Here is a 14,648-nt window from a genome sequence, read left to right as displayed (position 1 = left end):
CTGCAGGAGATATTTTACAGTTTTTTTTCTGGAAGTGGCACCCTTAAGTTCCTGGAGCCACATTTTCTTGAATGTGAAATAAACACCTTATATTTGTTTGAGTGGCAAAGGTGTTTAATGGGAACATTGCTAAATATTTAGTTTAAAACTGCGCTCTGTTGAAAAACTAAATATTGAAACTATATAAAAATGTGAACATCGGCTAGACTAGGGGTCTCAAACTAAATTTTCCTGGGGGCCACTAGAGGCAGACTCTGGGTGAGGCTGGGCCGCATCAGGTTTTCCGCAAGAAAAAAATAAAAAAAATCTAATCTTCTCAAATGTCTTTATTTTTATTTTTTAACACAAAATAAGATTTAAAAATAAATAAGGAATTAATAAGAAAATAAATAAGGAATTAATAAGAAAATTAATCAGTAATAAATAATAATAATAATAATGAGTCAAATGTCTGTATTAACAGTTCTTTAATCTTCTTCTGAACATGAATTGTCCTGAACATGAGTGGAACATTCATCAATCAAACCCCTACTAAAACATCGAAAAGAAATTACAATCCTACCCTCGTTTTAAAGCTGAAGATGTGCCCAACAATAATCCGCGGTTCAATTTTATCCACTGTGACCAGGTAATCCTACATTTTATAATTAGTCCCGTCTGTGCTAGTGCTGATGCAAAGCTCCGTCAGACTGCACATCCTGTTCGCGCATGGGTCTCCTGTCAATCAAATTAAAATCTTGTCAAATAGCAGAGATCCTAAGCATAAACCATAGTTCTGGGATGAGTAGGCCTACTTCTGTAGTTATAAAGCTTTAATTACACTGTAATTAAAGCTTTATAACTACAGACAGTCATATCAAATTCGCGGGCCGCACGAACATTAAACTTTCATAATAAGGCGGGGGCCGCAAGCGGTCCGCGGGCCGCGAGTTTGAGACCCCTGGGCTAGACATTAAGGGAAGTTGGACATTGGTTTGGACCTTTTAATTGGAAGAAATTTTAGTCGTGGACCTCTGTGACTTTTAATTGAATACCTCTGCTCTATACCTAGTGTGTGTTAATATAGATGGCTTTTTTACCGCTCCTCTGTCAACATATGGGCACATGTCTCAAAGTGAAGCAACTTGCAAGCAAGTTGAATAACAAAAAAAGGATAGGAGCTAACACGCTTAAAACGAACGCAGCCATGCCACAAGGTGGCACTGCAGGACCACAACTTCCCATCTACACGCGCAAACAAACCACAACAATGCATCATATCAAATGCATTGCAAAATAATGAAAAAAAATAAAGCTGACTACTTCGCAGATTTCACCGATCGCGGGTTATTTTTGGAACGTATCCCCCGCGATAAACGAGGGATTACTGCATTCTTATTTTTTTTCCATGATGCTGTTTTTTTTTTAATGTTGCCAAGTATGCACAGCAGAAAACGAGTCAGGTATTGCTGAAATATATTAAATTAAATGTAAAATGTTTACTTTTGAGTTTAAACAAATGTAAGTAGCTTCAATAAACTATAAATAAAAAAAATTGTCTGGAAAAAAATATCGAACTGTGAAACTAATGTATCGAACCGAACCGTGAATTTTGTGTATTGTTGCACCCCTAGTATGTAAATGTGGATATGTATATATGTGTGTGTGTATCACCCATGTGTGTATGTTTGACTTGGCCATTGTGTGATATTCTACTTCTTTGCCTTAAAAACTCATTGGTTGCTTTTGCATTATGTTTTAGACCATTGTCCATCTTCACAATGTATGCCGTCCAGTGGGTTTTGAAGCATTTGGTTTAATTTGAGCAGATAATGTTGCTCGAATACTAAGAATTTGGTCCTTCTGCTTTTGTCAGCATTCACATCATCTTAAAATACGAAGGAACAAGTAGTAAAACCAAACCATGACTGTGTGAAGCTTGACTATTCTCACATTAGTGTGATACTGTATGATGGATATTTAAAGAATCATTTTAGGATTGTGTTGACATGTCATTATACTTGTGTGCTAGGAATTATGGCGGATACGTGGTCTGTGTGTTACATGTGAAGGATTTGATGTCACACCCATGGATGAAATGATCCAGGTAAAATTAAACATTTTCATATTACAATAAAATATGTGTGCTGCACGGTGGAACGGCTGGTTAGCGATGGCCTCACAATGCGGAGGTCGTGGGTTCCATCCCGGCTGCGGCTTTCCTGTGTGGCGTTTGCATGGTCTCCTTGTGCCCGCGTAGGTTGGTAGGTAGATGTACTCCAGTTTCCTCCCACAATCCAAAAACATGTGCGGCAGGTTGTTGGACACTCTAAATTGCCCTTAGGTATGAGTGCGAGCGCGGATGGTTGTTCGTCTATGTGTGCCCTGCAATTGGCTGGAAACCAGTTCAGGGTGTCCCCCGCCTACTGCCTGAAGAGAGGTGGGATAGGCTCCAGCACCATCCGCGACCTTAGTGAGGAGAAGCTGTACAGATAATGGATGGATGGAAATAAGGCCTATATCGCCCCGATAACTAGGATCAGTACTCGCCCATCCCTAATTACACTAAGTGATAAGAATTGTCTGGATGACGGAAAACTAAGTGGAACAAAACCAAGTAGTGATGCTTGTTGGGATAGTCATTGTGTCTAAAATAAAGAGAAGGTTCCGGCTGCAGCTGGGGCGTTCCTGTTCGGACACAAGAAAGCCCACTGGGTGTTCCTGTCAGTATTTAGTCGACCAGTGAGAAGGATCCAGATAGAATCGCGGTGTTCCCAACACGACACAATGTCCCGCAGTGGGCCTTGGTGATATTATCTAGTTGTATATTACAGCATTTGATTTATGCCACAATTATGTAATGGTAATGTAATACCGCGTCCGAAAACATCTTTTGTGCAGACAAAAATGTGTTTCGCGTGTAAAAGACCCTCAGAGTGTACGCACAAAATAGGTTTGACGCTTACGGCTTCTCTCTCCTCTACGGCTGCAAAACGCTGATTGCAGGCATATTTTTGCCACAATTCTTAACCAATCAGGAGTCAGACACTCGGGCTGATTCTGATTCGCTGTTTACTGTCCAATCGTAACTCAGAGGCGGGGTAGGAAAAAAACTGAATAGAATGGCACTGAACTATTGCAAAACAACGACCATCGCGACATCTAATGATGAAGACGGAAATGCACATCTCCGAGAGGTGATTTTTGATCATTAAAAATAAATTAATAAATAAAACAAACGGAAAAACATTTATAGAAATACAACGGGAAAATAACGATTAGACAGTCAAAGATATTTGAAAAAAATATTTTTGGAATTATTACTAAAACAATAAGCACAGCGTGTTAGAATGCAGATTATAATTATCGCAGTTGGAAAGAGACCCCATCTTGCAGCATTACTGTTCCTATATGGCTTCTTGAATACAATACAATTTTATTTGTACAGCGAATTTCACAACAGATGGAGCTGTAACAAAGCATGAATAACAGAAGGTAGAACATTACACCTCCTATCGACTGTTTGTGTTTTAGGTATTTGACATTACGCTTCCGTAATCGTGGCATAAATCTAACGCCATAGGACGTGGCTCTTGGTGTGTCAGAACAGGGCATTCCCGTTAAAAACCGGGAACAACCATTTGTGGCTGCAGCTGGACCATATTGAAAATAAGGATTATTTGGTTTCGAATGGGGGTTACTGAAATGCTCTTCTGTCTTTTCAGAAATCACTGGATTTCCGGGAGTCTCACGAGGCAGAGCCCCACCCTCTGTGGGAGTATCCATGTCGCGCTTTGACTCAGTCCACAGCTGTCATGACTTTTGACTTCACACACTGTGTCCCTCAACAGCCTATCATCAGCCAAGATTCTCTGCCATTCATAAGGTACGCATTATGCAACAATGATAGAAATATGTTTTTAATCCTGTCTCACAGTGTATGAAAACGTTTTCAGTTTTTTTGACAATATAAAAACTAAATTAAAATAAAACAAAATAATCCCTCAAATGCTCAGACATTTGAGGGATTATTCCGAAGAACCCATTTAAACAGTAATTGTTAACGCAAACCCTTGACAACCCTGATTTATAAAAAAAAAAAAATATATATATATATATAGGTCCATGCTCATTCATTTTTCAGGAGTGGCCACTGCCATGGTGTAGCCATGTGGTTGGAGTATCACCTAACCCCGGACATCTCAGTGAGTGTGGGTTTAACTGAACCAATCAGTGAGCAGGTATGTTTCCGGTTTATTCCTTGACAATGAACTTGATATATATGGTGTTGGAAATTTTTAACGTTAAGTGCCTCTTGTTCCAGGGCCACTGTGAGTGGAGTCGTCACAGTAAACAGGGAGTATATTTCTTCCGATCAAGCTGGGAGAACTCAGGCAGTGACAGAGCCGCTGTGTTCTACAACTTCATCTTTGAACCCAGTTCAGGAGACATCAAGATGGACTTCAATATCAAGTCTTATTGATTTGGATGAATTGAAAATTTATGACAGTTGAAGGAACATAGCAGGATATGGTTTTGGCCATATTATCTGTATACTGTAATACAATATTTGACAATTAAAACACTTTATGTACGATCTCTCAGAAGTAATGTGATTATTTTCTTGACCCCAGAAAGGATGGCATATTGCATACATCTGTAGGATTTCTTTGAGCATAACAGTAGAACCATATTTTCATGTGTCAAGTATCTGTCCACAAAATGGCTTTTATTATTCACATATTGTTTGTTGATGAAAGCAACGTTTTATTTTGATGATTAAACATGTAAATGTCTTGTGCTGTGGCATAATTGTGGACTGGCAAACAAGTAATTTAATACCACACTGACAAAGTAGAAGTTAAAAAATTGACTTAATTTCAACTACTGTATTTTCGCAGTCAAAAGGCGCACTTTAAAGTCCTGAAACTCGTCCAAAAAAGCCAGGGCACCTTTTGAGGTGGAGCGCCCATTATGTGGACCAAGTGCAACAAGTGCACCGCTGGGCTGACTGCGAATATTTACTGCCTGCACACCGCTGATAGAGAGAGAGAAGGCAGGCGTGGCTAACGACAGCAGGGGGCGTGAGAGGGGAGATGGGCGTGAATGACAATGCAAAGGCACGCCCCCAGTGCAAAGCAGCCCCGATGCCCCCTATATATACCAGGTGCAACACGTTGCTCAGGCACTTAATCAGCAAAAATGGCATCAATGAAGAGACACTCTTACGAAGCACAGTTCAAGCTATCAGCTACGCAAATGTTCATGGGAATCGAGCAGCTGCGAGGGAATTAAAAATCAACGAATCCATGGTTCGCAAGTGGAGGAAGCAGGAAGACAGACTCCGCCAAGTCAAGAAAACTACACTGAGTTTTCGTGGAAGCAAGGCAAAGGTGGCCCGTGTTGGAAGACCAGCTCGAGCAATGGATTGCTGCTCACAGAACAGCTGGGAGAAGCGTATCTACCATCACCATTGGACAGAGGGCAGTAATGCTTGCTGGCGAATTGAACATCGAACATTTCCAAGGAGGGGCGTCTTGGTGTTTTCGTTTTATGAAACGGCGCCATCTATCCATCCGGGCAAAGACAACCGTCGCACAGCAACTCCCAGAGGATTACAAGGAGAAGATGGTCGCCTTCCGCTCTTACTGCAGCAAAAAGATTGCCGACAAACGTATCCAGCCCAGCCACATCACCAACATGGACGAGGTGCCGCTGACTTTCGACATCCCGGCGAACCGCAGTGTGGAGAAGAAGGGGGTCAGCACGGTAGCAATCCCCACAACGGGACACGAGAAGTCGGCTTTTACTGTTGTCCTAGCTTGCCATGCTAACGGACAAAAATTGCCACCTATGGTGATTTTTAAGCGGAAGACGCTGCCTAAAGAGAAGTTTCCTGCCGGCGTTATCATCAAAGCCAATTAAAAGGGCTGGATGGACGAGGCCAAAATGAGAGAGTGGCTGAGTGAGGTGTACGTAAAGAGACCCGGTGGTTTTTTCCACGCGTCACCGTCGCTGTTGGTCTGTGACTCCATGCGTGCCCATCTGACAGCCAGTCACGCATATGAACTCAGAGCTTGCCATCATCCCGGGAGGCTTGACAAAGGAACTTCAACCACTCGACATTAGTATAAACAGGGCGTTCAAAGTGAAGTTGCGTGCTGCGTGGGAGCGATGGATGGCGGAGGGCGAACACAGCTTCACAAAGGCTGGGAGACAGCGAAGAGCAAGTTATGCCGCAATTTGCGAGTGGAGTGTAGGTGCTTGGACGAATGTGTCTGCTAGCTCTATTGTAAGAGCTTTCGCGAAAGCCGGCATTACATCCGAGGAGCCGCTCAGCAGCGACACAGAATTTGACAATGACGAGAGGCAACCTGGCGTGTTTGTGGGAGAACTTGCCCAACTGTTTGTATCTGATACGGAAGATGATGATTTTGAAGGATTTGTGGATGACTGATCAATATTAATGTGAGTACATTGTTAAATAAAATACAACCAAACTCAGTTTTGCTCCTGTTGCCTTTTTAAAAACAGCTAGCCACACTATCTTCTGTTTTAGTGTGCATGCATGTTAACTAAGCTATTGTATGGTAATCTGGGAGGTGTAATTTTGCTGGGCCTACACTATTATGCTCTTCAGTTGATTTGGGGTGATAGTTTTAGTGATAGTTTTAGTGTTGATCCGTGACTTGCTCACACCGGCATTGTGTCTGCATCCCATCTGAGGGGCTGCGCCGCAGCGAGACGGCGAGGCAGACTGATAATGACTCTCCTGTTTGGTGGAGAACGTGTCCAGCTGTTTATCTTGGATACAGAAGACAAGGACTTGGTGCATTCTTGGATGAGGACAACTTCAGCACGTTGTTAAAAGCTAAAATAAAGTACCACTGAACTCCCGCTGCCATTTTAAAAACACGCTAGCGCGACTGAGCAGCAAGCGAGACTGCTCGGTTCTGTTAGCGCCCAATGAGACGGCGCGTTCTATCTATGTAACAAATACAGAAATAGCACCCTCCACTGGTACTGCGCCCTTTGACACGGCGCATCTTTTGGCTGTAAAAATACGGCACATAAAAAGTGGTCATTTTCTGTATGTTTTCAGAACAGCATTTTGAATGCTTTCTACCGCCAAAACATTTTCCCTTTTATTTTATAGTTCCTACACACAGCACAACATAATTCACACAAATGGATGGGGAAAACCAGGAGTTTTCACTTCGACCTGTCTATTATATGAATGATTATATAGCTGATCTTCGATGTGCATTGCTGCCGCATCAAGCAAACAAAAAAAAGAGGCACAATATCACATTAAAGCATGAAAAGTTTGACGTCTGGATGATAAGCGGGCAATCAAATTAACTATGTGCTCGTACAGTATTCTATAAAACAAAGCCAAGACTTAACTTTAAAAAGACACCCATACCTAAATATGGCTCAACCTGCGACCTAAATTGCATCGTTTTGTTCAGCCAAACGGAAATATATCATGTTTTAACATGAATTTTATCTCATTGTACGGTGTAACATCTTTTTTTCCGGACGTGGCAGCAATACGCTTCTGTCGAGATCTCTTCGAGAAATGAGGAAATACAAAAATGGATTTGGTTGGAATGAACCAAAAAGCGTAACTCAAGAAGCATGTGGCCACTGAACTGCTCTTTGTTAGAATACAAACAAGTGGTTGGTGGGAGAGGGGTGTGGTGAATCACTGGATAATGCTGAAGCACAGAGCGAGAGCTGTGTGAGACTGAGTTTCAAGCATCTGTCAGGGTGCTGTTTTCCAACACAATCTTCTCCCCTGGCTTGAAAGCTGGCATCCCCAGGTATGGACAGCTGGCACAGCGGAATGCATCACCTAGGTAACACTGAGAGAGAGAGGCAAGACACACTTTATCACAGACTTTAGGAGACAGTTATTTGTATTTCTTATAGAATTTTACATATACATAAAACTTTAAGCTCCAAAAATCTATATTTGTTCATGCCCAACCCTTGTCATTTGGTGAAATATAAAATAAAAGTAAATTGAAAATGGGCCACAATGAACTCACACTTCCACAGGCAGACTTTGGAAGATTTGTCTTCTTTTGTCCTTTACTCTCCTCCAGTTCCTCAGCAAGGCCACATGTGCTGCACAAACATAAGCATGAGACATGACTTTGAGGACAAACATGCATACCAGACATTGTAGTAGTATACGTAACAGCGGCCCCTCTAATTGAAAAGTCCAATTGAAACATCCTAGTTGTATATTGTAATGAGAGGTGGGTAGTAACTTGCAAAATGTACTCAGTTAATATCACTGAAGTCAGTGGATAAATAAAAGCAACACGTTACTTTTACCAGATTATTATACTTGATATTGTGTCATTGAGAAACATTCTGCAGGCTACTTTTATTCATTAATTTTTGTGGGCACTATGTTTTGGTTTTTCTCAGAGAGACTTCCGTCTTGGGTGCTGCCTTACCGCTGTTTCACCAATCCTCGTGACATTTGATTCCATTTGACCAACTAAAGGCAGTCAGGCAGTGGCATGACTGAACATCTAGGGCCCCTTTGGATTCTTCATTTTGCCTCGGAAATTTCCTTTCCTATCACCTCCGAGTGAGAGGACCCAGAAGTTGAAAAGGATAGGATGATTCGAATTGTGCAAATGCTTAGGAAAGGTGCATGGATGCAACCTTTAGCAAGGGTTACTTTTGAGAAAGCTTTCCAAAAGGATCAACAATTCTTTACGGCAATAATATTTAAAGCAACCGGACACAACTGTAGTAGACACTATATTAAGACGTTATATTTTCATGCTTAAGAACTTTTTAAAAAATGTTTAACTCCAGCCACAAGAAGCCATAAAGTGCCCTTGCAGCCCTTGCAATGTTGGGGTACTCACACATTGGAATTGGATTTTTTTTTTTAGAATTAACTACATCAGATTAAAAGAAGAAATTAATCAAGTTACGGGAGTTATTATAGTCTAAGCAAGGTCAAATGTTAAAGGCACTTCAAAATGGCTGACTTTGTGTTTTGTTTAGGATATGGCTATAGAGATTCTTTCTTTTCTCATTTCCATCTGCAAAGTGACACGCTGTTTATAAAGGGAGGGATTTCAATTTACATAAGAAGGCCTGAAATGTTCCTCTTCTTTCCTACTAGAGACATGTGAGATGAGTCGGCCTCTGATACAGGCTTTAGAATACCCCTCCCTAGTTACATTGGATGAATCATTAACCTCAATGAATAGAGAAATTTGAGATTGTATGAAATGTTTAGAACAGTACTCAGCCAAAATCACAGAGTTGAACCTCCATATTTTAGGTGATAATCCACATGGACAACCCTTTGAAAGCAGCTGAGCATCTAGCAGAGAAAAATAAATATTTTTAAAAAAATCGAAAATGTTAATATTTTTGTCTCCAAGGATCAGTAAGGCCAAATTGCTGAGAGAGTGTGAACAAGGTCCTTGCCGACTGTGTAATTGTAATTATTTTATTAGATGAATGATGCAGCACCAGGTCCTGAACGAGGTTAAAATCACCCACCATAATTATATACTGAATGTTCATAAAAGCAGCAAAAATGTTTGCAATGAAAGAACAGCAGAAGCAGTCAATAAGGTCAATCAAAAGTGCTGGATGGATGAGGAGAAAATGAGGCAGGCTCTCGTAAAATACACAGATGTTTTTTTTCCACGTGTCAACCTCCCACCTGAGCTGTTACTCCATTTCACAGCCACTGTGAAAAAACATCCATCCATCCATTTTCTGCCGCTCATCCGGGGTCGGGTCGCGGAGGCAGCATAAATGTTCTGTATGAATTGTATTTCTTTGTTCCTTGTTTTGGTTGTTCCATTGTTTGCTGGTATGCTATTCAGTTGATGTTGGGTGATAGTTTTGGTTTTGATGTAACACCGTGACCTTACATGGTGTGTTGACTAGTGACTTGCCTACATCGTCATTGTGGAATCAAGAGACTGGGAGCTTATACATCTGCTTACGTTTATTAAAGTTGCTGGAATTTCTCATGGACTTGTGAGCGCCACAGCATGTTTGAACATCTTAGTGCCCAATAATACGGTGTGCCTTATGTATGTGTTAAATACAGAAATGAAGTGAGAGGAAATTGTTGGATATTTCATTAGCATAGCAACAGAGCTAGGCCAATGTGGATGCCATCTTGTGCTGCCTGAGTGTATGTTTGTAAAACCTCACTCCTCTGAAACTTCAAAGCCACTGACTCGGAGGCCAGGGCTCCCTAACGTGGCACAGCTTTGAAAGCTGAGTTGGTGGGGGCAAGGGTTACCACCGCACTGAATCAACTAATCTAAATACAGCATACAAATTAAAGGGTTATACTGTAGGTGTCCTACAACCTTTTAACTCATTCACTACCAGCCGAGTAAAAAAAAAAAAAAAAAAAAAAAGGGATCTTTGACGTCTTTAGCCGTCAATTCGTATGTAGGCATGACTGGCTTTGAGTTATGCCTTTATGCATGATGCTGGAGTGGAGCGATATTACAAAAAATCTCAGATTGTTAAAATGTTTTTTAGACAATGTTTTTGCTCGTTCGAAAAAAATATAATTAGAAGGTGCAAAATAACATTCATAGAGCCTAAATAAATATAACATTTTATTATTCTCTCTAAGTCCATTAAAACTGTTAAGGGTGGAGCTGATCCATACTCCTGTTTTAAATAATTCTGCCGTGGGAATAGTTTAGTACCGGAGTACCCATCTTTAGTAGAATATGAAATCAATAGTTTTTTCATGAATTCATTTCTGGAGGATTTTAGAGGCTTTTGAAGCACGCGTTCCATCCTCTTCAGAAAAATTCAAGATGGCAGCCACTTGACTCATTGCTATTGTAAGAGCAATTCAAAATATCAAATCTAATTCTGTATCAAATAGTATCTGGATATGAACGCTTGTTGAGGACTCCTGCAATAAAATGACTTCATACGGCACAAAAACGTACCAGTTTCTGCAGGCTTTCTTCTTTTTGTTTGCGCCTGCAACACAGCTGGGGGCTTTAAGAGACACTGGGTCAGGCTTCTTCAAATCTTCTTCGTCAAGCAGAGCATCAGAATCCATGAGGTCCTGATTAGGTAAATGATAAATGGTGTGTTACTTGCATAGGGGAGAGGAGGTGTGAGTCACTCACAGCAGGTCTCAAGTCTTAATCAAGTTTCAAGCAAGTCCCAAGCTACTGTGGTAACTCTCAACCAAAATGGAAAAAAACCCAAAAAACTATTGTCTTTGGGATGAGAAAAAAATAAACCCCCTTCAGGGGTCGCCACAGCGAATCAATTGCCTTCATCTAACCCTGTCCTCTGTATCCTTTGCTCTCACCCAACTACTTTCATGTCCTCTTTATGTCCATAAATCTCCTCTTTGGTCTTCCTCTAGACCACCGGCACTTGGAAACTCAACATCCATCTGACAATATACTCACTATATCTTCTCTGGACATGTCCAAACATTCTCAGTCTGGCCTCTCTGACTTTATCTCCAAAGCCCCTAACATGAGCTGTCCCTCTGATGTACTCATTCCTGATCCTATCCATCTTGGTCACTCCCAAAGAGTACCTCAGCATCTTCATCTCTGCCACGTCCAGCTCTGCCTCCTGTCTCCGAACCAGACATCATGGCTGGTCTCAACACAGTTCTATAAAGCTTTCATTTTAGCTGAAACTCTTCTATTGCACATCACACCTGACACTTTTCTCCACCCGTTCCAGCCTGCCTGCACACGCTTCTTCACTTCTTTTCCACACTCTCCATTGCTCTGGACTGTTAAACCTAAATACTAAAACTCCTCCACCTTCTTGGTCTCTTCTCCCTCTTCCACTTGGGTCCCTCTCATTTACACACATCTTGCTTCAGCTAATCTTCACTCCACTCCTTTCCAGCGCAAACCTCCACACCCCCAGCTTCTCCTCCACCTGTTCTCTGCTCTCACTACAGATTACAATGTCATCTGCAAACATCATAGTCCATGGAGATTCCTGTCTAACCTCGTCTGTCATCCTGTCCATTACCAAGGCAAACAAGAAGGGACTCAGAGCTGATCCCTGATGTAGTTCCACCTCCACCTTGAACTCCTCCATCACACCTCACCCCTGTCTTACAGTCTTCATACATGTCCTGCACCACTTGAACATACTTCTCTGCTACTCCAGACCTCCTCATACAAAACCACAGTTCCTCTCTGGGCACTCTGTCATACGTTTTCTCCAGCACTAAAAAGACAATGCAGCTCCTTCTGACCTTCTCTGTACTTCTCTATCAACATCCTCAAAGCAAATATTGCATCTGTTGTACTCTTTTTGGGGCATAAAACCATACTGCTGCTCACACATGTTCACCTCTGCCCTCAGTCTAGCTTCCACCACTCTCTTCCACAGCTTCATTGTGTGGCGCATCATCTTTATTCCTCTGTAGATGCCATAATCTTCACAATCACTTATCTAATTTATATATTGTCTGTATTATTGTTGTATTGCACTGGAGAGGGGAGCCCTCTAATCTCGTTGCACACTTGAGTACAATGACAATAAAGGGATTTCTATTTCTATTTCTATTCTACAACTCTGCACATCTCCCTTGTTCTTTAAAATGGGCACCAGAACACTTCTCCTCCATTCATCAGGCATCTTCGCACTGTCTAAGATCCGGTTGAACAATCCAATCAGAAATTCTTCTTCTACCTCTCCGAGACACTTCCATACCTCTGCAGGCATATCGTCAAGGCCAAGCGCCTTTCCACTCTTCCTCTTCTTCAATGCCCTTCTCACTTCATCCTTACTGATCTTTGCTACTTCCTGGTCCACAACAGTCACCTCTTCTTCTCTTTGTTCCCTCTCATTTTCCTCATTCATCAACTCTTCAAAGTGCTCTTTCCATCTTCCCATCACACTACTGACATCTTTCAACACACTTCCATCCCTATCCTTTATTACCAACCTGTATAGATCAGTCTCTCCCTCCTTACTGTCCAACCTCGCATACAAGTCATTGTAAACCCCTTGTTTGGCCTTTGCCACTTCTACTTTCACCTTCCGCTCCATGTCCCTGTACTCCTTTCTACTTTCTTCAGTCCTCTCGTGTCCCTCTTCTTCTTAGCTAGCCTCTTTCTCTGGATACATTTCTGCACCACCTCAATCCACCACTAAGTCTCCTTATCACCTTTCTTTCCTGATGACACACCAAGGACTTTCCTACCTGTCTCCCTGATCATGTTTGCGGTCGTTGTCCAGTCATCTGGAAGCACCTCCTGACCATCAAGAGCGCCACCATTACTAATTGTCCTCATTATCCCATTATCTTGCCGACCCGGAACACGGATTCCTTGATGATTATCCTCTTTCTCCGCTTCTTTACTTGAGGTATATCAACAACATATTTTTGATCTGGTGCCATGGCCAGTCATCACGTGGATAGTTCAACAGGATTTCAACACACAGATATCAACCTCACCCTTTAAGCATCCAACAAACAGATACATTTTCTGAACACTGTGGTCAAGATACAAGATGGCAGTAGGGCTGCCAAGATGAGTCGCCTAATCACTACGACGTCGACGATCCAAATAGTCAACAAATATTTTACGTAGTTGACGAGACGTTTATTTAAATATTTATATTTGGTGCATTGCTTTTCTCTTGAAACAGCCTCGTCTCACGCTTTTCCCCGCTGGCTGTGTGCCTGGCTGGGTGTAGTCATCTAGATCATCCTGTGAAGCATTGTGGGTAAAGAGGCGGGGCGTCATGGCTACCTGGTTTTAGCAACAGGGTGCTAAAATTGTGGCACATTTCTCCCACAAATACTTGGGATGTAAGCCTCCCGTCATTGGCAGCACAACGTGGAAGCGCGTCCATCGTTCAGTCGTGTCTGCAGCTAGTTGTAGTTAGCACAAGCAGGTGTGTGTTTGATGTACATGCACACAATGTCCTTTTTGCTCACTAACATATTGAAGCATCTAAAATGGATTAAGGAGACAGTCAAGGAACTCACATTTTTTTAACATTCAAAAGAATGCGTGTATGCCGTGTTTGCCATCAAAGGAGAAAGAGCTCACGGTCTCTCGCAAATGGAGTGATGCGTTCACAAACAACTGGAAATTCCAGTACTCAAAATAACATCACATATTTGCCATAAGTCCTCATTGGCATAATGTAACAGTATAACACATAATTAAGTTTGTTGAAATATACTATACTACAGTACTGACAGTAAAATAATGTAAAAAAATATGGCCCTCATAACATTAAATTTTTTTTTCCTAATTTACTCCTCTTCTTTCACAACCTTTTACATTTAAAAATGCTTGGTGCCAAGAAGAATGAAATTTGTTTAAGTATTTCTTTTTTGTGATTATAGTTTCATATTATTAGCGCAACTCTGCATTGTGTACGGTTTTGGTTTCATTTTAAAATGCACTGAACAATTGCAGATAAAACGTTTAAGGCCACATATGGCTTTCAGTTCAAGATGCACATTCATCTCAGAACTGCTTGTACTAGCTGCAACGCTTAATTGAAGTTGAATGTGGTTTTATCTATTTAATTTGTGCATACGTAAAGAATCAAGCCATAAACTAATTATGGTTATACAAGAGCAGATGCTTGCTGGTGCGACGTGCCGCAATTTACATCTGATCCGATTAGTT

At 41.5% G+C, this 14,648-nt stretch overlaps 2 protein-coding genes across 3 annotated transcripts in view; one reads left to right on the top strand and one right to left on the bottom strand.

The window, feature by feature from the left end:
- prmt7 (protein arginine methyltransferase 7) overlaps window positions 1-4,578 on the top strand; it is a 41,445-nt gene extending 36,867 nt beyond the window's left edge. For both annotated transcript variants that reach the window (XM_088297698.1, XM_088297699.1), the window contains 4 exons: window positions 2,012-2,086; window positions 3,705-3,865; window positions 4,124-4,220; window positions 4,304-4,578. In XM_088297698.1, coding sequence (XP_088153824.1) covers window positions 2,012-2,086; window positions 3,705-3,865; window positions 4,124-4,220; window positions 4,304-4,462 — 492 coding nt within the window. In that variant the 3' untranslated portion in view covers window positions 4,463-4,578. The remainder of the gene's footprint in view (window positions 1-2,011; window positions 2,087-3,704; window positions 3,866-4,123; window positions 4,221-4,303) is intronic.
- The window catches only part of ciapin1 (cytokine induced apoptosis inhibitor 1), a 49,542-nt gene continuing 35,344 nt past the window's right edge, over window positions 451-14,648 (bottom strand). The window contains exons 7-9 of the mRNA XM_088297700.1: window positions 10,956-11,077; window positions 8,034-8,112; window positions 451-7,847 (exon numbers count right to left, since the gene is read on the bottom strand). Of these exons, the coding sequence (XP_088153826.1) occupies window positions 7,737-7,847; window positions 8,034-8,112; window positions 10,956-11,077 (312 nt within the window). The 3' untranslated portion in view covers window positions 451-7,736. The remainder of the gene's footprint in view (window positions 7,848-8,033; window positions 8,113-10,955; window positions 11,078-14,648) is intronic.

This window comes from Idiotropiscis lumnitzeri, chromosome 6 (genome assembly GCF_059441095.1).
Source record: "Idiotropiscis lumnitzeri isolate Australia: NSW breed Sydney's pygmy pipehorse chromosome 6, RoL_Ilum_1.0, whole genome shotgun sequence".
NCBI classification, from domain to species: Eukaryota; Metazoa; Chordata; class Actinopteri; order Syngnathiformes; family Syngnathidae; genus Idiotropiscis; species Idiotropiscis lumnitzeri.
This window is presented reverse-complemented; position numbering and strand designations above follow the sequence as displayed.